We start from the raw sequence: 23,693 nt of genomic DNA, 5'->3' as shown, positions 1-23,693 counted from the left end.
TGGACAAAGAAAATATTTGCACTGATTTGTAGGATTTTAACAGTCAAAAAAAGACAGTGTCAAATCTCATCTTGTAGATTTGTTTTGGGGACTTAGGGCTCTGACCATTCAAGCAGATCAGAGTCTTGTTCTAAAAATAAAAGCCTGGGAGTGTTACCAAGAGCCACTGAATAGACAAACATTAGTATAAGGACTTCAGGTGAAATAATAATGCCTTTAATAACATTCTAAATATATAAATCTAAATAATACCACATGCTTGGCACACTTAACTGCATGCTCTGATTAGACCCAGCCTCCACTCCTCTTTTTATTTTCTTCTTTCTCTCATGCCACTGTTCATGTAGAGCGTCTTAAGACTCAGTGTGAGCGGCACAGAGACAATGCCCAGGTCAGACCTGGCGGTATACCGCTGGCGGGAGTGTTTATTCCTGACTGTGATGAAGAAGGGAACTACAGGCCTCGGCAATGCCACAGTTCTTCAGGATACTGCTGGTGTGTGGACAGTAGGGGGCAGGAGAGAGTAGGCACCCACAGCCCACCTGGTGCACCGTTTATCAACTGCGATGCTCCAGGTAAACACTTCAGTTCAGCAGACTGCATGTATGGAGGAGCAGCACAGGTGGTTTCACCCTAAGTTCTTCTCTCATGGCTTTTAGAACGTCCCAAGACTCAGTGTGAGCGGCATAGACACAGTGCACAGCATGGAACAGACGGTGTGCCTGTGTTGGGAGCCTTCATCCCTGAGTGTGATGAGGAAGGTCGCTACAGGTCCTTACAATGCCACAGTTCTACAGGACACTGTTGGTGCGTGGACAGTAGGGGGCAGGAAAGAGTGGGCACCCGAACACCACCTGGTACCCAACCTACCGACTGTGACGCTCCAGGTAATGGCTGGTTGTATGAAGTCCACAACCGCAGTTGAATCTTCTCAGGAAAGCAAATAACATCCTTCCATGTGATGTAGCATGTATAAAATTGCTAACCATTCCCATTTGACTTAAATATTTAGTTCAAGATGGCTAGAGAAAAATCTCTGAGTGATTTAGAAAAGGATTCCAGAGACAAAGTAATTTTTCATTTAGTGGGCCAATACCATTCTACGAAACTTTATGCTGGTACTTCCCTTTAATTACATATATAATATACATATATATATTATATACATATACATATTGTATATATATATATATATATATATATATATATATATATATATATATATATATATATATATATATATATATGTATGTATATAGCTGCAAGTATCCTTTTTCAGGTTGTGTGTAGATACGTAGCACAACCTAGTCCTAGTCGCTATATAATGTCATTTAGCCAGGCTGTGAGGTTAGGGTTGATCATATTCAGCTTTTGGAAGTCATTGCAGAAGCAGGCATTCCAATTGGACTATAGCACCATTATGGAAGCACTTGACTATGAGCTGTGTGATGCTTTTGGATAACCTGTAGGGTGTCTGTTGAATAATCAGTGTTTGTCTTTTTTGTATTTTCACTACATATTAAAGTAATTCCTGGTGAGCTGCAGTGTTGCGTAGAGAAGCAGTATGAGAATCAAGGTGGTTTATTCTCTGTCTGTCTGTGTGTCTCTCTCTCTTGCTCTCTCTCTCATTCTATAGTTCATCCTGAGCGTCCTAAGACTGCATGTGAAGAGCACAGAGACTCTGTGAAGGCCAGAGTGAATAGTTTGGGTATTGTGGGTGCCTTCATCCCTCAGTGTGATGAGGAGGGTCGTTACAAATCAAAACAGTGCCATGGCTCTACAGGACACTGCTGGTGTGTGGACAGTGCAGGGCAAGAGAGGGCGGGCACCCGCACTCCACCTGGTACACCAAATGTCGACTGTGATGCTACAGGTAAACAAATTTTATGGTGCACATTAGCAACATGTACAGTTCTTCTGTTTTCTGTCCTTTGTCAAGGTCCAGTTGAAAATAGAAAGAAGAAAATCATCAGGCTGGTGGTTTCCCTTGTAAACAAGGTTAGGTCTTTGGTAAACATGATTTCAGCCCATGGTGCAGGGGAACAGGCCAGAGGATACAAAGGGTGGAATTATTCCATATGTTTAACTCACATTACTGTCATACTGGGATGAGATCCATCACACTCAAAGAAGCACAGGTCTTTCCCACAACATGGACCATTTTGGTGAGGCCATGAATGTTTGACTACAAATGAATCAGAATGCTTGTCCAACTTTTTGCTTTCTGGATTTTAGCTGATTCAGAGCAAAGACAGACAGAGCAATGTTTGAAATATTAATGGGGTAGAGTCGATCCCTCAATATGGCGTCCGAATAATGGGAAGTCCTGCATTGAGTCTTGCATCTGAGCATTGCAGTTTCTGCGATTGTCCTGACCAGTTTTGGGCTTATACTATAAAAGTTATGCTAGCTGTATGAAGCCCACAACCTGCAGATGAATCTTCTCAGAAAAGCAAATAAAATTCTTCCATGCCATGTGGCATGTATAAAACCGCTAACCCTTTCCAGTTGGCCTGAATATCGGATCAAGGTGGCAAGAGGAAAAGCTCTAAGTGACTTAGAAAATGATTAGAGAGATGTAGAAGTTTTTCATTAGTGTTTGTTTAGTGGCCCAACACCATTCTATGAAACTTTATGTTGGTTTTTCCCTTTAATTAGTCATCTATATGTATTTTCTTGGTGTCCCAGAATAAAATTCTGTGGAGGATAGTGATGAGGTCACCTCCTTGGAGTCTGTGCAGTACCTTTTTCTGTAATACCCATCGGGGTACATAAATGTCTTTTTAGCATTGTGGGCTCCCATGAAGGCCGAAGGGTTCGGTATCAGCAAAGGTAACTGGAGGAAAAGGATGTTTTTGTTAGGGCCTCCAACACAAGGGGCAATTGCAAGTATCCTTTTTCAGGTTGTGTGTAAATACATGGCACAATCTATAATGTCATTTTGCCAGGCTATGAGGTTAAGGTTGAACTTGTTCAGCTTTTGGAAGTCATTGCAGAAGCAGGCATTCCGACTGGACTATGGCACCATTATGGAAGCACTTGACTATGAGCTGTCTGATGCTTTTGGATAAACTGTAGAGTCTCTGTTGAATAATCAATACTGACAGTTTTTTTAATGTGATATTGCATAACTTTCTTGTGTTCTTCATGTGGGTGAGCCAATAATCATGGCATCATCGTCCTGGGGTTGAGACAGGGTAGAGAAAGTCAAGTTGTCCTCACAGTCATTATGGTGCACATTAGCCCAGCCCAATTTTACTTCTATAATGACCGAAACCCACCAGCCAGAGCCACCCCCATGTTTACTTTTTTTACTTTTTGTTTGTCAGTAGAACGTTGACAGACATACCTGATGTCCACAGTAGCAGTCGGCTAGGCTCGGCTTAACTGCAAGTTACCCATAATCTACCACAGTAAGAATTCATACAGAAATTAGGTTACCACACAGGAATCCTATTCATCCTCAGTTTGATTCCATGTGTCAATGTTTGCCTTATTTGTATTTTCACTAAATATTAAAGTAATTCCTGGTGAGCTGCAGTGTTGCGAAGAGAAGCACTATGATAATCAAGGTGGTTTACTCTCTGTCTGTCTGTGTGTCTCTGTCTCTTGCTCTCTCTCTTTCTCATTCTTTAGTTCATCCTGAACGTCCTAAGACTACATGTGAAGAGCACAGAGACTCTGTAAAGGCTAGAGTGAATAGTTTGGGTATTGTGGGTGCCTTCATCCCTCAGTGTGATGAGGAGGGTCGTTACAAATCAGAACAGTGCCATGGCTCTACAGGACACTGCTGGTGTGTGGACAGTGCAGGGCAGGAGAGAGCGGGCACCCGGACACCACCTGGTACACCAAATGTCGACTGTGATGCTACAGGTATGTGCATTTTCTGCTGCTGCTGCTGCAAAAAAAATTCTGTCTTCTGTAAAGGTTCAGTTCAAGACAAAAAGCAGAAAATCATGGCTTTTCATCAGGCTAGTGGTTTCCTGAAAAATTAGTCTTGTAAACGAGTAGGTCTTTGGTGAACATGATTTCAGCCTATGGTGCAGGGGAACAGGCCAGAGGTTAAAGAGGGTGGAATTCACTATGGTCTCTGAATAACGGGAGGTCCTGCATTGAGTCTTGCACTGATGATAGAGCATTGCAGTTTCTGCGATTGTCCTGACCAGTTTTGGGCTTATGCTATAAAAGTTATGCTAGCTGTATGAAGCCCACAACCTGCAGATGAATCTTCTCAGGAAGCAAATAAAATTCTTCCATGCCATATGGCATGTATAAAACTGCTAACCCTTTCCAGTTGGCCTAAAAATTTGGTTCAAGATGGCAAGAGAAAAAAATCTCTAAGTGATTTAGAAAAGGATTCCAGAGACAAAGTAATTTTTCATTTAGTGGCCCAACACCATTCTACGAAACTTTATGTTGGTTTTTCCCTTTAATTAATCTTCTATATATATGTTCTTGGTGTCCCAAGATGGAATTCTTTGTAGGATATTGATGAGGTCACCTCCTTGGATTCTGTCCAGTTCCTTTTTCTATAGAACCCATCATGGTATACCCATAAAATGCCTTTAGAGCATTTTGGGCTCCTATGGATGCTGAAAGGTTCTATCACTGAAGGAAAAAGCGTTGGAGGCTCTTTGTTAGAGCCTCCATCACAAGGGGCAGCTGCAAGTATCCTTTTTCAGGTTGTGTGTAGATACGTAGCACAACCTAGTCCTAGTCGCTATATAATGTCATTTAGCCAGGCTGTGAGGTTAGGGTTGATCATATTCAGCTTTTGGAAGTCATTGCAGAAGCAGGCATTCCAATTGGACTATAGCACCATTATGGAAGCACTTGACTATGAGCTGTGTGATGCTTTTGGATAACCTGTAGGGTGTCTGTTGAATAATCAGTGTTTGTCTTTTTTGTATTTTCACTACATATTAAAGTAATTCCTGGTGAGCTGCAGTGTTGCGTAGAGAAGCAGTATGAGAATCAAGGTGGTTTATTCTCTGTCTGTCTGTGTGTCTCTCTCTCTTGCTCTCTCTCTCATTCTATAGTTCATCCTGAGCGTCCTAAGACTGCATGTGAAGAGCACAGAGACTCTGTGAAGGCCAGAGTGAATAGTTTGGGTATCGTGGGTGCCTTCATCCCTCAGTGTGATGAGGAGGGTCGTTACAAATCAGAACAGTGCCATGGCTCTACAGGACACTGCTGGTGTGTGGACAGTGCAGGGCAAGAGAGAGCGGGCACCCGCACTCCACCTGGTACACCAAATGTCGACTGTGATGCTACAGGTAAACAAATTTTATGGTGCACATTAGCAACATGTACAGTTCTTCTGTTTTCTGTCCTTTGTCAAGGTCCAGTTGAAAATAGAAAGAAGAAAATCATCAGGCTGGTGGTTTCCCTTGTAAACAAGGTTAGGTCTTTGGTAAACATGATTTCAGCCCATGGTGCAGGGGGAACAGGCCAGAGGATACAAAGGGTGGAATTATTCCATATGTTTAACTCACATTACTGTCATACTGGGATGAGATCCATCACACTCAAAGAAGCACAGGTCTTTCCCACAACATGGACCATTTTGCTGAGGCCATGAATGTTTGGCTACAAATGAATCAGAATGTTTGTCTGATTTTTTGCTGTTCTCTAGGGTTTAGCTGATTCAGAGCAATGACAGACAGAGCAATGTTTGAAATATTAATGGGGTAGAGTCTATCCCTCAATATGGCGTCCGAATAATGGGAAGTCCTGCATTGAGTCTTGCATCTGAGCATTGCAGTTTCTGCGATTGTCCTGACCAGTACAACCTGCAGATGAATCTTCTCAGGAAGCAAATAAAATTCTTCCATGCCATGTGGCATGTATAAAACTGCTAACCCTTTCCAGTTGGCCTAAATATTTGGTTCAAGATGGCAAGAGAAAAAAATCTCTAAGTGATTTAGAAAAGGATTCCAGAGACAAAGTAATTTTTCATTTAGTGGCCCAACACCATTCTACGAAACTTTATGTTGGTTTTTCCCTTTAATTAATCTTCTATATATATATTCTTGGTGTCCCAAGATGGAATTCTTTGTAGGATATTGATGAGGTCACCTCCTTGGATTCTGTCCAGTTCCTTTTTCTATAGAACCCATCATGGTATACCCATAAAATGCCTTTAGAGCATTTTGGGCTCCCATGGATGCTGAAAGGTTCTATCACTGAAGGAAAAAGCGTTGGAGGCTCTTTGTTAGAGTCTCCATCACAAGGGGCAGCTGCGAGTATCCTTTTTCAGGTTGTGTGTAGATACGTAGCACAAACTAGTCCTAGTTGCTGTATAATGTTATTTAGCCAGGCTATGAGGTGAGGGTTGATCATATTCAGCTTTTGGAAGTCATTGCAGAAGCAGACATTCCGATTGGACTATAGCACCATTATGGTAACACTTGACTATGAGCTGTGTGATGCTTTTGCGTAACCTGTAGGGTGTCTGTTGAATAATCAATGTTGACAGGGTTTTTTTAATATTATATTGCATAACTTTCTTGTGTTCTTCAGGTGGGTGAGCCAATAATTATGGTGTCATCATCCTGGGGTTGAGACAGGGTAGAGAAAATCAAGTTGTCCTCACAGTCATTATGGTGCACATTAGCCCCGCCCAATTTTACTTCTATAATTGTAACCCACCAGCCAGAGCCACCCCCAGGCTGCGGTTTATGATTGAAGCCCACTTTATAATGTCAGTCTGAGAAGTGAGGTCCTTTAGGTGGCCCATCTTCTCACAAGTCTTGGACCAAGAAACTTATTCTATTCTGGCTGCTGTCCAGGGCAAGGTTGGACTCAGCTTGTTTCCAGCAGATTTGGAAATCTTTACTTAAAGATAAAGCTGTACTTTTGGGAGTTGTTCATGTACATCTCCATAGGGTTTTGTTCTTGTACATCTGCCAAATTTTCATGTGCTCAATGATTGAGTTCCTGTGCTGACTTTTTTTAACTTTCTCTTTGTCAGTAGCACATTGACAGACATCCATGATGTCCACACTAGCAGTCAGCTAGGCTTGGCTTAACTTGACTTCGCAAATTACCCATAATCCTCCACATTAAGTATTCAGAATTAGATTACCACACAGGAATCCTATTCATCCTCAGTTTGACTCCATGTGTCAATGTTTGTCTTTTTTGTATTTTCACTAAATATTAAAGTAATTCCTGGTGAGCTGCAGTGTTGCGAAGAGAAGCACTATGATAATCAAGGTGGTTTACTCTCTGTCTGTCTGTGTGTCTCTGTCTCTTGCTCTCTCTCTTTCTCATTCTTTAGTTCATCCTGAACGTCCTAAGACTACATGTGAAGAGCACAGAGACTCTGTAAAGGCTAGAGTGAATAGTTTGGGTATTGTGGGTGCCTTCATCCCTCAGTGTGATGAGGAGGGTCGTTACAAATCAGAACAGTGCCATGGCTCTACAGGACACTGCTGGTGTGTGGACATTGCAGGGCAGGAGAGAGCGGGCACCCGGACACCACCTGGTACACCAAATGTCGACTGTGATGCTACAGGTATGTGCATTTTCTGCTGCTGCAAAAAAAATTCTGTCTTCTGTAAAGGTCCAGTTCAAGACAAAAAGCAGAAAATCATGGCTTTTCATCAGGCTGGGGGTTTCCTGAAAAATTAGTCTTGTAAACGAGTAGGTCTTTGGTAAACATGATTTCAGCCTATGGTGCAGGGGAACAGGCCAGAGGTTACAGAGGGTGGAATTATTCCATATGTTTAACTCACATTGCTTTCTTTTTGTCACTAGAACATTGACAGACATACCTGATGTCCACAGTAGCAGTCGGCTAGGCTCGGCTTAACTAGACTCTGCAAGCTACCCATAATCCACCACATTAAGATTTCATACAGAAATGAGCTTACCCCACAGGGATCCTATTCATCTTTAGTTTGACTCCATGTGTTAATGTTTGTCTTTTTTGTATTTTTACTAAATATTAAAGTAATTCCTTGTGAGCTGCAGTGTTCCATAGAGAAGCACTATGAGAATCAAGGTGGTTTACTCTCTGTCTGTCTGTCTGTCTTTCTGTCTCTGTCGCTTGCTCTCTCTTTCTCATTCTTTAGTTCATCCTGAACGTCCTAAGACTACATGTGAAGAGCACAGAGACTCTGTGAAGGCCAGAGTGAATAGTTTGGGTATTGTGGGTGCCTTCATCCCTCAGTGTGATGAGGAGGGTCGTTACAAATCAGTACAGTGCCATGGCTCTACAGGACACTGCTGGTGTGTGGACAGTGCAGGGCAGGAGAGAGCGGGCACCCGCACTCCACCTGGTACACCAAATGTCGACTGTGATGCTACAGGTAAACACATTTTATGGTGCACATTAGCAACATGTACAGTTCTGTTTTCTGTCCTTTGTCAAGGTCCAGTTGAAAATAGAAAGGAGAAAATCATCAGGTTGGTGGTTTCCCTTGTAAACAAGTTTAGGTCTTTGGTAAACATGATTTCAGCCCATGGTGCAGGGGGAACAGGCCAGAGGATACAGAGCGTGGAATTATTCCATATGTTTAACTCACAAATGAATACAAATGAATCAGAACGCTTGACTGACTTTTTGCTGCTCTCTGGGTTTTAGCTGATTCAGAGCAATGACAGACAGAGCAATGTTTGAAATATTAACGGGGTGGAGTCTATCCCTCAATATGGTGTCTGAATAATGGGAAGTCCTGCACTGACTCTTGCACTGATGATAGAGCATTGCAGTCTCTGCGATAATCCTGACCAGTTTTGGGCTTATGCTATAAAAATTAGGCTAGTTGTATGAAGCCCACAACCTGCAGATGAATCTTCTCAGGAAGCAAATAACCTCCTTACATGCCATGTGGCATGTATAAACCTGCTAACCCTTTCCAGTTGGCCTGAATATCGGATCAAGGTGGTAAGAGGAAAAGCTGTAAGTGACTTAGAAAATGGTTAGAGAGACGAAAAGGTTTTTGATTAGTGTCGGAGAAAACATAATATACCCAGCTTTGAATTATATACCTAGCCTTAAAAGTAGCTTAAGTGCTAATGTACTCAATGCTCTAAGCTCTGACTTGGCAATATTCTGCCTAAAGAGTAGTGTGTATCTATCAAGAATAATTTAGCCATTTATTACGTAGTAAGTAGTTAACTCTGATTAAAAATAGCTATAATAATCAGATATAGCCTCATAGTCTTCATAATAAACATGCAGAATTATTAATGGCAGCATGCTAGCGTAATAACCACACTGGGACTGAAGGAACAGAAAAGAGGAGAGATTTATTGAAACATTAGGAGTTACAACTCAGTCAGCCAGCCTATCCAATGGGATCAGTGGGACCGGAGGGTCAGTTGTAGAAGACGGAATCTCGGGATCCTGAGGAGAAGTTGGAGAATAATCAGTGGGAGAAGTTGGGGGCGAATAGTCAGGAGAAGACTGAGGAATATCATGAACACTGTAAGGCATAGGCACAAATTCAGGAGAAAGTTGGGGAATGTCAGGGGAATTAGGAAATGAAGAGGAGTCAAAGGAAGAATCATTAGAGGAAATCTCAACAGGGAAATCCTCAGTCTGGACGCCTTGAGAGGTGGTGCGTGTCCAATGCCAGTAGAAGGTCTGAGTAGACTGATCACAGGTTGTGGGGTGAAATTGGGTGCTCTGATCAAGACAGACGGTATCTCTCACGATATGGTGAGCGAGGTAAGGAGACTCAGGAATAGAGGATTCAGATAGGTGCTCCAGGAAACCAGTAAGTTCAATGGCCAAACAGGATAGCTGATACTGGCGATAGCGTCGCAGAGCACCCCTGGGACTTCTCCGGAAGATAGCGCGGCGGGCTGACTGAGCTAGAAAAAATAATGGGAAATGAGTAAAGATGAGTGAAGTGCATATTGCGTGACTATGTAGTCAGCAAAAGAGAGCGTGTACTAAGGCAGGAGGAACACAGTGTGGGAAGTAGGCCAGGTCACTGTGACATGACAGTGATAGGCAGGTAGAGGAGACAATAGCATTGGAATACTAGCAACCAACAGTGATGAAAAGAGGAAAGGATATGAGGCAGCTTAATGGCACAGCTTAGTTTAAAATTAGTAAAACAAAACTTAGATCAAGTAGGTAGAGAGAAAAGTCATCATGACATAGAGGAAGAGAGCAAGGTACTTACACATTGTTGTGGGGGGCAACGTGCGAGGTCAGGATGAGCCGAGGAAGCACCTTTAAGAGGTGATGGTCAAATGAAGTCAATAAGGAAGTGGCGCCTATAAGTAAGCGCCAATTTTTATAAAAATGGTTGACTTAGCCTAAAAATAAGGGGAACTGGTGAGGAGGAAAATTGACGTCATCGAGGGGAGGATGGTATCAATTTAGGGGCGGTATTGGGACAAATGCGAAAATAATGGGAACTGGGAAAACGTATGTAAACTAAGGAAGGAGGGACTAAAGTAGCCATACACTGAATATAATGGGAAATTGCTGGAAATATTTAAATTAGAGAAAAGGAGGCGCCCCGGGGCGCCTGGGGTATAAGTAGAGGGGACTTTTTCGGGGTTTTTGAGACCAGCTGCTCTCTTCAGATATGCATGTTGTTGACTGCATGACTGAATAAAGAAACCTGCTTCTTCTCATCTGTTGACCGAGATCTCTTTTATTTCGGCTAAGTTTTATAGATTGTGGAGGTTATTGGGAAAGCTAAGAGTAATAGATACAAACAAAATTCCACCCTGTGATATGTCCACTCGGAGGGGGCTCTGAGTTCCGACATTAGTCTTTGTTTAGTGGCCCAACACCATTCTAAAAAACTTTATGTTGGTTTTCCCCTTTAATTAGTCATCTATATGTATGTTCTTGGCGTCCCAAGATAGAATTCTGTGGAGGATAGTGATGAGGTCACATCCTTGGAGTCAGTCTAGTACCTTTTTCTGTTACCTATCGTGGTACACCCATGAAATGTCTTTTGAGAATTGTGGGCTCCCATGGATGCTGAAAGGTTCTGTATCAGCAAAGGTCACTGGAGGAAAAGGATGTTTTTGTTAGATCCTCCAATACAAGGGGCAACTGCAAGTATCTGTTTTCAGGTTGTGTGTAGATATGTAGCACAACATACTTCTAGTCGCTATATAATGTCATTTTGCCAGGCTCTGAGGTTAAGATTGAAGTGTTCTGTAGAGAAGCACTATGAGAATTAAGGTGTCTTGCGCTCTCTCTTTCTCATTCTATAGATCATCCTGAACGTGCTAAGACTGCATGTGAAGAGCAAAGAGACACTGTGAAGTCCAGAATGAATAGATTGGGTAACGTGGGTGCCTACATCCCTCAGTGTGATGAGGAGGGTCGTTACAAATCGTTACAGTGCCATGGCTCTACAGGATACTGCTGGTGTGTGGACAGTGCAGGGCAGGAGAGAGCGGGCACCCGCACTCCACCTGGTACACCAAATGTCGACTGTGACGCTCCAGGTAAACACATTTTATGGTGTACATTAGCAGCATGTACAGATCTTCTGTTTTCTGTTTTCTGTAAAGGTCCAGTTGAAGATAGAAAGGAGAAAATTATGGCTTTCCATCAGAGTGGTGGTTTCCAGAAAAATTAGTCTTGTAAACAAGTTTAGGTCTTTGTGATAATAATTTTTCTAATCTGTGTTTGTCTTTCTCTCTCAATTTTCACATAGAACGTCCTAAGAGTCAGTGTGAGCAGCACAGAGACAGCATACATGGCAGAGGGGATGGTTTACGCTTGACAGGAGCTTACGTCCCTCAGTGTGATGAGGAGGGTCGTTACAAATCAGTACAGTGCCATGGCTCTACAGGACACTGCTGGTGTGTGGACAGTGCAGGGCAGGAGAGGGCAGGCACCCGCACACCACCTGGTACACCAAATGTCGACTGTGATGCTACAGGTAAACACATTTTATGGTGCGCATTAGCAACATGTACAGTTCTTCTGTTTTCTGTCCTTTGTCAAGGTCCAGTTGAAAATAGAAAGAAGAAAATCATCAGGTTGGTGGTTTCCCTTGTAAACAAGTTTAGGTCTTTGGTAAACATGATTTCAGCCCATGGTGCAGGGGGAACAGGCCAGAGGATACAGAGCGTGGAATTATTCCATATGTTTAACTCACAAATGAATACAAATGAATCAGAACGCTTGACTGACTTTTTGCTGCTCTCTGGGTTTTAGCTGATTCAGAGCAATGACAGACAGAGCAATGTTTGAAATATTAACGGGGTGGAGTCTATCCCTCAATATGGTGTCTGAATAATGGGAAGTCCTGCATTGACTCTTGCACTGATGATAGAGCATTGCAGTCTCTGCGATAATCCTGACCAGTTTTGGGCTTATGCTATAAAAATTAGGCTAGTTGTATGAAGCCCACAACCTGCAGATGAATCTTCTCAGGAAGCAAATAACCTCCTTACATGCCATGTGGCATGTATAAACCTGCTAACCCTTTCCAGTTGGCCTGAATATCGGATCAAGGTGGCAAGAGGAAAAGCTGTAAGTGACTTAGAAAATGGTTAGAGAGACGAAAAGGTTTTTGATTAGTCTTTGTTTAGTGGCCCAACACCATTCTAAAAAACTTTATGTTGGTTTTCCCCTTTAATTAGTCATCTATATGTATGTTCTTGGCGTCCCAAGATAGAATTCTGTGGAGGATAGTGATGAGGTCACATCCTTGGAGTCAGTCTAGTACCTTTTTCTGTTACCTATCATGGTACACCCATGAAATGTCTTTTGAGAATTGTGGGCTCCCATGGATGCTGAAAGGTTCTGTATCAGCAAAGGTCACTGGAGGAAAAGGATGTTTTTGTTAGATCCTCCAATACAAGGGGCAACTGCAAGTATCCGTTTTCAGGTTATGTGTAGATATGTAACACAACATACTTCTAGTCGCTATATAATGTCATTTTGCCAGGCTCTGAGGTTAAGATTGAAGTGTTCTGTAGAGAAGCACTATGAGAATTAAGGTGTCTTGCGCTCTCTCTTTCTCATTCTATAGATCATCCTGAACGTGCTAAGACTGCATGTGAAGAGCAAAGAGACACTGTGAAGTCCAGAATGAATAGATTGGGTAACGTGGGTGCCTACATCCCTCAGTGTGATGAGGAGGGTCGTTACAAATCGTTACAGTGCCATGGCTCTACAGGATACTGCTGGTGTGTGGACAGTGCAGGGCAGGAGAGAGCGGGCACCCGCACTCCACCTGGTACACCAAATGTCGACTGTGACGCTCCAGGTAAACACATTTTATGGTGTACATTAGCAACATGTACAGATCTTCTGTTTTCTGTCTTCTGTAAAGGTCCAGTTGAAGATAGAAAGGAGAAAATTATGGCTTTCCATCAGAGTGGTGGTTTCCAGAAAAATTAGTCTTGTAAACAAGTTTAGGTCTTTGCTAAACATGATGTCAGCCCATGGTGCAGGGGGAACAAGCCAGGGGTTACAGAGGGTGGAATTATTCCATATGTTTAATTCACATTACTGTTATACTGGGATGAGATTCATCACACTCAAAGAAGCACAGGTCTTTCAAACATCATGGACCGTTTTGGTGAGGCCATGAATCTTTGACTACAAATGAATCAGAATGCTTGTCTGACTTTTTGCTGCTTTGTGGGTTTTGGCTGATTCAGAGCAATGACAGACAGAGCAATGTTTGAAATATTAACAGGGTGGAGTCTATCCCTCAATATGGTGTCTGAATAATGGGAAGTCCTGCACTGAGCCTTGCACTGATGATAGAGCATTACAGTTTCTGCGATACTCCTGACCAGTTTTGGGCTTATGCTATAAAAGTTAAGCTAGTTGTATGAAGCCCACAACCTGCAGATGATTCTTCTCAGGAAGCAAATAAAATCCTTCCATGCCATGTGGCCTGTATAAAACTGCTAACCCTTTCCAGTTGGCCTGAATATCGGATCAAGGTGGCAAGAGGAAAAGCTCTAAGTGACTCTAAGAAAATGATTAGAGAGATGTAGAAGTTTTTGCTTAGTCTTTGTTTAGTGGCCCAACACCATTCTATGAAACTTTATGTTGGTTTTTCCCTTTAATAAGTTATCTATATGTATGTTCTTGGTGTTCCCAAGATGGAATTCTGTGGAGGATAGTGATGAGGTGACCTCCTTGGAGTCTGTCCAGTACCTTTTTCTGTAGTACCCATCGTGGTACACCCATGAAATGTCTTTTGAGCATTGTGGGCTCCCATGGACTCCCAAAGGTTGGCTGCCGTGGGCTCCCAAAGTTTCTGTATCAGCAAACTGGAGGATAAGGATTTATTTGTTAAGGCTTCCAACACAAGGGACAACTGCAAGTATCCTTTTTTAGCTTGTGTGTAGATATGTAGAACAACTAGTCGCTATATAATGTCATTTAGCCAGGCTTGATCTTGTTCAGCTTTTGGAAGTCATTGCAGAAGCAGGCATTCTGACTGGACTATGGCACCATTAAGGTAGCACTTGACTATAAGCTGTCTGATGCTTTTGGATAAACTGTAGGGTCTCTGTTGACTATTCAATATTGACAGGATTGACCGGTCCAGTTAAAGATAGAAAAGAGGAAATTAAGGTTTTTCAGCTGACGGGTGGTTTCCCACAGAAAGGCCATGTGATTCTATTAAACCTGTTTGCACACTTGAAAAATTAGTCTTGTATATATGTTTAGGTCTATATTTTTTACTAGTGCGCACACACACACACAGACACACACACACACACGCAATAATGCATCCTAGCCATTCTATTTGAAACTTGTAATGGTGAGATGTGATAATCATTCTTCTAATCTGTGTTTGTCTTTCTCTCTTAATTTTCATGTAGAACGTCCTAAGACTCAGTGTGAGCAGCATAGAGACAGCATACGTGGCAGAGGGGATGGTTTACCCTTGATAGGACCTTACGTCCCTCAGTGTGATGAGGAGGGTCGTTACAAATCATTACAGTGCCATGGCTCTACAGGACACTGCTGGTGTGTGGACAGTGCAGGGCAGGAGAGAGCGGGCACCCGCACACCACCTGGTACACCAAATGTCAACTGTGACGCTCCAGGTAAACAGATCAACTCCGTGGACAAACAGATTGGTGTAAACACTAACATTCGGATCCCAGTCTTAAGTGTGCAGTTCAATATTTTGTTCATCTGGCAACATGGACCCTGTTTGTTGATGGAAGATCTAAGTGAGAATTCACTTTTTCCATTCAAATTGGGTTATTTCATGACTGAGCTATGAAGGACCTGGCTGGATATGTGTTTTTGTTTTTGAACCTTTGTATGTTCAACATGGCTTGGCTAAACACCCAGATGATGAAGCTTTTTTTTGTGGCTTAAAGAGGAACAGATCAGAATCAGAAAAACTTTGGCAAGAAACGAATCAAAATTCTTTTCAGCTTTATAGTTTGTTGCGCCAGCTAGCACCATAGAAACTCCATGCTGAAATCATTATGCACTTGCACCAAACATAACAGAAGGTTTCTAATAACTAACGATGCTTTGATACAGATAGCAATACTGGATTTGGATATCGCTGAATCCTTGAGTTCATCATGATTTATTTTTTATGATTCGGATGAATCGACTTCATGCTGCATCTGTGGTGGAGCAGCACAAGTGGTTTCACACTAAGTTCTTCGTCTGTCTCTATCTCATGTCATGTAGAACGTCCCAAGACTCAGTGTGAACAGCACAGAGACAGATCACAGAGCCGTCCAGATGGGTCACCTGCGGTGGGAGCCTTCATTCCTCAGTGCGATGAGGAGGGTCAGTACAGGTCTCTACAGTGCCATGGCTCGACGGGACACTGCTGGTGCGTGGACAGTAGGGGGCAGGAGAGACCGGGCACCCGCACGCCACCTGGCTCTCCTCGGAGGAACTGTGACGCGCCAGGTAAACACACCAGCTCCAGACCACCACACCAGAGGAGATCAGGATTTAGTAAAGCCTCCAGGAATTTATATACATACATATTCCTATATATACATGTGTTTAAACTATGAAGAAGAGACCATTTTATTGACTAATCCCTCAAGATTTAGAAATCTCACTAGATTTTTATACACACTATCTGTTCTGCTGGATACTCATGTCCCTTTTACATACTCACTAAATTGCCTCATGGCTTGTGAGTATGAACTAATAGCCAATCCTTATTCAATTAATTCTTATTTACTTTTACGGTTAGTAATTTAGCTGACGCTTTATCCAGAAGTGGGATTACTACTGAATTCCTAATCATGTTTTTTCAAGCTTTTACCTTTTTACATTTAAAGTTAGATTTATTGCACTTTCTTTACAACAACTGTGTAAATTCTTATGAAGTGTATTTATACATATCAGTTTATTAGATGCAGGGCTATACTGGGCTTGACTTGTTTTTTTTTTCCCATAATGCAGTGGAGGTGGTCCCTTCGCCGCGTCCGGAGACGGTGTGTGAGCGCTGGCGTGCCAGTCTGATGGCGCGCTATGGAGGTCGTCCAGGTCCAGAGAATTTTCTTCCTCAGTGTGACGAGTCAGGCGAGTTCACCCCAGTACAGTGTTACGGGGAGTCCAATTACTGCTGGTGTGTAGACAGACATGGCCGAGAAGTTCCCGGGACACGCTCACACGACAAAGTCAAACCTGCCTGTGAGTGCTGCTTCAGTGATGCATATTATTTTCACTGCATTTCAATATAACTTCCAGATTTTTTTTTCATGTTGAATATCTGGAATTTTATTATATTTTTATAGTTATTTTGATTTTGTCATTGTAGAATTTTTTGACTCCCTAACAAACATATAAAAATATACTGTATATGTCATTTAGGTATACCAACTGTTCCCCCGCCCACCATGCGCCCGTTGCCCCGCACAGACGTGACTCCTCCCCCATCAGGCACTACTTTGCTCTACGCTCAAGGCCAACAGATTGGATCGCTTCCTCTCAACGGCACACGCATGGACAAGGAGAGATCCTCAGTTCTTCTCTCCCTGCATGTGAGACTGTTACGTTGAGTTTGAAGTTTATAAAGTTTGAAATGAAATATTTGTCTGAATTTCTAGGCATTCCTAATCTTAAGGACTGAACAGTTTGTGACAAAAATGATAAACGACACAGAAAATGAGCAATAAGTCTAGCAAATGAGTGCTTGGTCAAATTGTCCTTCAAATTGTGGGCATGTTTTCTATTCAGGAAAGTTCAATATGGTATTTTGAAGCATCAGAGCGCTATATATAAAAAAAGAAATAACAATGTGCTGGATCACATGCTAGTTTATAGACAGTGAAGCTATGAATATAGACATGGTTAAATTGTGTAATCTTTATAAGATAATTGGCCTAAGCGGCGGTGTAACTCAACTGCGTATACACCTTTCTCTGTGTAAAGACAGACGAATAGATAAATTGCAGATGTACTGAATCATTTACTAAATGTCTGTGCTCATTAGGGCTCCATAGTGGTTGGTATTGACTACGACTGCAGAGAACGGAAGGTTTATTGGACCGATCTTGCTGGAAGAACGATCAGCAGAGCCTCTCTGGAGCCTGGATCAGAGCCTGAGATCCTCATAAACTCCGGTAATGCAGAGTGTAAATTCTAAGTGAATAAACCCATGCAGTAACGTAGTTAACAGCTAGAACGTAAAAGCTAAAATATTCAGAAACGCCACAGATCTGATTTAAAAACACAACTAAGACATATTTCATGAAGGAAAACTACTCTACAGTATTTTGAATACAAATATGTGCATAAGAATAGCGTCTAAATTAATGCTCTTGTTTTAAAGGCCTCATGAGTCCAGAGGGTTTAGCAGTGGATCAGGTACGCAGGAGGATGTTCTGGGTGGACAGCGCGCCAGATAAAATCGAGACGGCCAAACTGGATGGAAGTGACCGGCGCATTCTGTTCAGCACGGATTTAGTTAATCCGAGAGCCATCGTAGTGGACTCACTCTCAGGGTAAGTGCATTAAAGCATATCTGTACACTTTTCATCAGTCAGGACTTGTCAAAACGTCTTTCATTTCCTGTTCAATGAATAACACTACAGCCAGTAATGATGAAATGTTGCCTGAATCAAATAAGCAGGAATAAAATTCCAGTGTGAAGGATATGAAGTGTGAGGAAGTAGATCAAAAGCCAAGAGTCAAGAGTGCAGATGTGAGTGTCATGTCTTAGGGGAAGTCCAGAAAAATACTCCCACTCAACACACACACACACACACATCATCCACCCATCCATCTGCACATGTGTAGGAATGTAACTTAAACCTCATGCGCAATCAGAAGAGCATGTGAGCATGCACATGTGTATATGTGTGTCCTAGTAGTTTATGTTAATCTTCTGAGTTTATGTCTTCAAAGGCTGTGTATTTAAATTTCAGACCTTATGCACTAAAACGATGCTTAGTAAATCGTGAATATTCTTCACTAGTGATCATGCCACGCAGAATGAGTCCTTTTGCGTCATTTTATATATTGCCGTATCCCGATAGCCACAGTGATGTGGGAGGTCTTAAAGAATTGTCAGGAAATCATCAATAATTAGTTACCTACATTTTGCCGATTTGTAGCTTGTCCTATTATTAAGAACCCATGTAGAGACTTTTCCTAAAATGTATGAGTCTTTTCTATTGAAATAGTATGTCAATATAGACATGAACAAGTGTTTTTGCCCCATTACAGAACACTGTACTGGACCGACTGGAACCGGGAAGCCCCGAAAATTGAGAGCTCCACTGTAGAAGGGCATAACAGAAGGATACTAGTACAGGATGGCATTGGGCTTCCTAATGCTTTGACGATTGACCCCACAACACGCCGTATCTGCTGGGCTGATGCAGGTACTGTATAAACCATAGAGTAGAGAGTACCTCATTAATCCCCAAGGGGAAATCTGGTGTCACATCACTGCAGCATTAACTTCAGCAATTTGATCAACAGTAGCTCGTCTGTTGGATCGGATCACACGGTCCAGCCTTGTCTCCCCACGTGCATCATTGAGCCTTGGCCGCCCATGACCCTGTCACCGGTTCACCACTGTTCCTTCCTTGGAACACTTTTGATAGATACTGACCACTGCAGACCGGGAACACCCCACAAGAGCTGCAGTTATGTAGACGCTCTGATCCAGTGGTCTAGACATCACAATTTGGCCCTTCACCAAACTCGCTCAAATCCTTACACTTGTCCATTTTTCCTGCTTCTAACACATCAACTTTAAGGACAAAATGTTCACTTGCTGCCTAATATATCCCACCCACTAACAGGTGCCATGATGAGGAGATCATCAGTGTTATTCACTTCACCTCTCACTGCTCATAATGTCATGGCTGATCGGTGTATATTCACATGTACAGTGAGCGAAAAAATTATTTGATCCCCTGCTGATTTTGTACGTTTGCCCACTGACAAAGAAATGATCAGTCTGTAATTTTAATAGTAGGTGTATTTGAACAGTGAGAGGCAGAATAACAAAAAAAAAATCCAGAAAAATGCATTTAAGAAAAGTTCTACATTGATTTGCATTTTAATGAGTGAAATAAGTATTTGATCCCCTATCAATCAGAAAGATTTCTGGCTCCCAGGTGTCTTTTATACAGGTAAGGAGCTGAGATTACAGTAGGAGCACTCTCGGGGAGAGTCACCTGTCAACAGAAGGAAGCAATCAATCAGATTCCAAACTCTCCATCATGGCCAAGACCAAAGAGCTGTCCATGGATGTCAGGGACAAGATTGTAGACCTACACAAGGCTGGAATGAGCTACAAGACCATCACCAAGCAGCTTGGTGAGAAGGTGACAACAGTTGGTGCGATTATTCCCAAATGGAAGAAACACAAAAGGACTGTCAGTCTTCCTCGGTCTGGGGCTCCATGCAAGATCTCACCTCATGTAGTTTCAATGATCATGAGAATGGCGAGGAATCAGCCCAGAATTACACTGGAGGATTTTGTCAATGATCTCAAGGCAGCTGGGACCATAGTCACCAAGAAAACAATTGGTAACACACTACGCCGTGAAAGACTGAAATCCAGTAGCGCCCGCAAGGTCCCCCTGCTAAAGAAAGCACATGTACCGGCTCATCTGAAGTTTGCCAGTGAACATCTGAATGATTCAGAGGTCATGTGGTCAAATGAGACCAAAATCCAGCTCTTTGGCATCAACTCAACTCGCCGTCTTTGGAGGAGGAGGAAAATGCCTGCCTATGACTCCAAGAAGACCATCCCCACCGTCAAACATGGAGGTGGAAACATTATGCTTTGGGGGTGTTTTTCTGCTAAGGGGACAGGACAACCGCACCACATCAAAGGGACGATGGACGGAGCCATGTACCGTCAAATCTTGAGTGAGAACCTCCTTCCCTCAGCCAGGGCATTGAAAATGGGTAGTGGATGCAAAGAGGAGTGGGCCCAAATTCCTTGAGATGTGAGATGTGTGCAAACCTGGTGGCCAGCTACAAGAACTGTCTGATGTCTGTGATTGCCACCAAGGGTTTGCCACCAAGTACTAAGTCATGTTTTGCAAAGGGGTCAAATACTTATTTCACTCAATAAAATGCAAATCAATGTATAACTTTTTTGAAATGTGTTTTTCTGGATTTTTTTGTTGTTATTCTGTCTCTCACTGTTCAAATACACCTACCATTAAAATTACAGACTGATCATTTCTCTGTCAGTGGGCAAACGTACAAAATCAGCAGGGGATCAAATCATTTTTTCCCTCACTGTATATATATATATATATATATATATATATATATATATATATATATATATATATATATATATATATATATATATATATATATATGTATATGTATGTATATATATGTATGTATATATATATATATATATATATATATATAATATGTGTGTGTGTGTGTGTGTATATATATATATATATATATATATATATATATATATATATATATATATATATATATATATGTATATGTATGTATATATACATATATACATTATATTGCCAAAAGTATTCGCTCACCTGCCTTGACTCGCATATGAACTTAAGTGACATCCCATTCCTAATCCATAGGGTTCAATATGACGTCGGTCCACCCTTTGCAGCTATAACAGCTTCAATTCTTCTGGGAAGGCTGTCCACAAGGTTTAGGAGTGTGTTTATGAGAATTTTTGACCATTCTTCCAGAAGCGCATTTGTGAGGTCACACACTGATGTTGGACGAGAAGGCCTGGCTCTCAGTCTCCGCTCTAATTCATCCCAAAGGTGTTCTATCGGGTTGAGGTCAGGACTCTGTGCAGGCCAGTCAAGTTCATCCACACCAGACTCTGTCATCCATGTCTTTATGGACCTTGCTTTGTGCACTGGTGCACAGTCATGTTGGAAGAGGAAGGGGCCAGCTCCAAACTGTTCCCACAAAGTTGGGAGCATGGAATTGTCCAAAATGTCTTGGTATGCTGAAGCATTCAGAGTTCCTTTCACTGGAACTAAGGGGCCAAGCCCAGCTCCTGAAAAACAACCCCACACCATAATCCCCCCTCCACCAAACTTTACACTTGGCACAATGCAGTCAGACAAGTACCGTTCTCCTGGCAACCGCCAAACCCAGACTCATCCATCAGATTGCCAGATGGAGAAGCGCGATTCGTCACTCCAGAGAACGCGTCTCCACTGCTCTAGAGTCCAGTGGCGGCGTGCTTTACACCACTGCATCCGACGCTTTGCATTGCACTTGGTGATGTATGGCTTGGATGCAGCTGCTTGGCCATGGAAACCCATTCCATGAAGCTCTCTGCGCACTGTTCTTGAGCTAATCTGAAGGCCACATGAAGTTTGGAGGTCTGTAGCGATTGACTCTGCAGAAAGTTGGCGACCTCTTTGCACTATGCGCCTCAGCATCCGCTGACCCCGCTCCGTCAGTTTACGTGGCCTACCACTTCGTGGCTGAGTTTCTGTCGTTCCCAAACACTTCCACGTTCTTATAATACAGCTGACAGTTGACTATGGAATATTTAGGAGCGAGGAAATTTCACGACTGGATTTGTTGCACAGGTGGCATCCTATCACAGTTCCACACTGGAATTCACTGAGCTCCTGAGAGCGACCCATTCTTTCACAAATGTTTGTAAAAACGGTCTGCATGCCTAGGTGCTTGATTTTATACACCTGTGGCCATGGAAGTGATTGGAACACCTGATTCTGATTATTTGGATGGGTGAGCGAATACTTTTGGCAATATAGTGTATATGGGAATGAGAGAAAAGGAAAGGAAAACAAAAAGAGAGAAGTCCCTTACTGAGTTTTAAACAACGCCTCTGGTCTTGTGTTGAAAAAGGAACCAAGAGCTTGGAGTGTATCGCGCCTGACGGGACCGGCCGACACGTGATTCGTAGCGAGCTGAACTATCCGTTCAGCATGGTGTTTTATGCCAACCACTTCTACTACACAGACTGGAGGAGGTAAGAATAAAGAGCCAGTGTAGATTATGCATTAACAGTAAAGCAGGGTCGATACTAACTACAGATTCATATCAGAAGGAATCATAATTATTGTATAAATAAATTGCGTAATGTAATCAAATTCAGAACCGAAAATAAGAGTAAACAATGACAAACATACGCTCATAATCGATGTAAATTGTGTTTACATGAAAGAATCCGTTTGTTACCATGGACCAAGATCTTGAAAGTTTGTAATTTATTGTTGAGAAGGCATGCATCCTGCTCCATAACAGTGTCATGACTCCCAAACATGTCATGAGTGCTATTTTTAGTTCTGACCACAATGAACTGACATATGGCCTTGATTAATAAGTGATATTGTACTGGAATGGGGCTTCGAGAGAGTTTGGACCACCAACATGTGCTGAACAAACCGTTCCGATCCTGCTGTAAGAAACAGAGTGGCCGAAAAAATAGGAACGCTTCATAGGAGATTTTGACGATACTTCATAAATTCAGGTTAAAATACTTAGATGAATAATTTAGTGTCATAATGTTAAATAATAAAAAAAACCTTTGTCATATTTGTCCTAAATCCACAAGTATTAATTTGCTAGATTATTTAAGGCTTATGAAGGAAAAAAAATAAAGTTCACTAGAATTTGTCACGTGTACCTTTAAAATATACTTCATTAAATAGATATTACTAGAGAACATTTACTATAGTACAAAATAAAATAAACCTTAATATATTACTATCAATGCAGCGTCATATAAATAATTACATTAAGACCACAAAAATATAGCAACCTTAACTCTTCAATCTTGATCACTATCTACATTATACTACTAATGTTATTGTAAATATTTCATATATTGTAGAAACCTTTACACGAGTAGTTTATGATCTTTATGGATGTTCTTTCTCTCATGCGTGTCCTTATTTTTTTTCAGGGATGGAGTCATCGGTTTAAGTCGAGACTCGAGCCATTTTACGGATGAGTATCTGCCCGATCAGCGTTCACATCTGTACGGCATCACTGTCGCCCCCTCCAGCTGTTTATAGGGTACGGCTTATGCATTTTATGAACTTCCTGGTTTAGTAATTGAGCTTTTTTTAGTCATTGAATGTTCCTGGCTGTGATTTGTAAATTTCCGCAAAGGGTTTCTGACATTAGGACAACATGCCAAACTGAAAAGTAAAAGCTACACTGCGTCACTTGTACGCGGCTTAACCTCTTGCTCTTGCGGGAAAATGCAGTTTTTAAGTATTGAACGGATTCGTTCCCCTTTCGTCGGCTGCACCACGGTGAAATGCAGTAATGCAGATTA

The 23,693-nt window shown here is 42.1% G+C and overlaps 1 protein-coding gene across 3 annotated transcripts in view; it reads left to right on the top strand.

Moving 5' to 3' along the window:
* Positions 1–23,693, top strand: part of nid2a (nidogen 2a (osteonidogen)) — a 52,388-nt gene that overhangs the window by 27,260 nt on the left and 1,435 nt on the right. Inside the window, exons 14-32 of one of the 3 annotated variants that reach the window (XM_058398745.1) lie at positions 348–575; positions 660–887; positions 1,637–1,873; positions 3,637–3,873; positions 5,040–5,276; positions 7,283–7,519; positions 8,079–8,315; positions 11,197–11,433; positions 11,646–11,873; positions 12,972–13,208; positions 14,788–15,015; positions 15,623–15,850; positions 16,358–16,588; positions 16,769–16,938; positions 17,391–17,520; positions 17,730–17,901; positions 18,626–18,783; positions 22,256–22,379; positions 23,316–23,428. In XM_058398745.1, coding sequence (XP_058254728.1) covers positions 348–575; positions 660–887; positions 1,637–1,873; positions 3,637–3,873; positions 5,040–5,276; positions 7,283–7,519; positions 8,079–8,315; positions 11,197–11,433; positions 11,646–11,873; positions 12,972–13,208; positions 14,788–15,015; positions 15,623–15,850; positions 16,358–16,588; positions 16,769–16,938; positions 17,391–17,520; positions 17,730–17,901; positions 18,626–18,783; positions 22,256–22,379; positions 23,316–23,427 — 3,896 coding nt within the window. In that variant the 3' untranslated portion in view covers position 23,428. The remainder of the gene's footprint in view (positions 1–347; positions 576–659; positions 888–1,636; positions 1,874–3,636; positions 3,874–5,039; positions 5,277–7,282; positions 7,520–8,078; positions 8,316–11,196; positions 11,434–11,645; positions 11,874–12,971; positions 13,209–14,787; positions 15,016–15,622; positions 15,851–16,357; positions 16,589–16,768; positions 16,939–17,390; positions 17,521–17,729; positions 17,902–18,625; positions 18,784–22,255; positions 22,380–23,315; positions 23,429–23,693) is intronic. The other 2 variants (XM_058398746.1, XM_058398747.1) reach the window with 2 other exon arrangements.

The sequence above is a fragment of the Hemibagrus wyckioides genome, linkage group LG09 (genome assembly GCF_019097595.1).
Source record: "Hemibagrus wyckioides isolate EC202008001 linkage group LG09, SWU_Hwy_1.0, whole genome shotgun sequence".
In the NCBI taxonomy this organism is placed as follows: domain Eukaryota; kingdom Metazoa; phylum Chordata; class Actinopteri; order Siluriformes; family Bagridae; genus Hemibagrus; species Hemibagrus wyckioides.
This window is presented reverse-complemented; position numbering and strand designations above follow the sequence as displayed.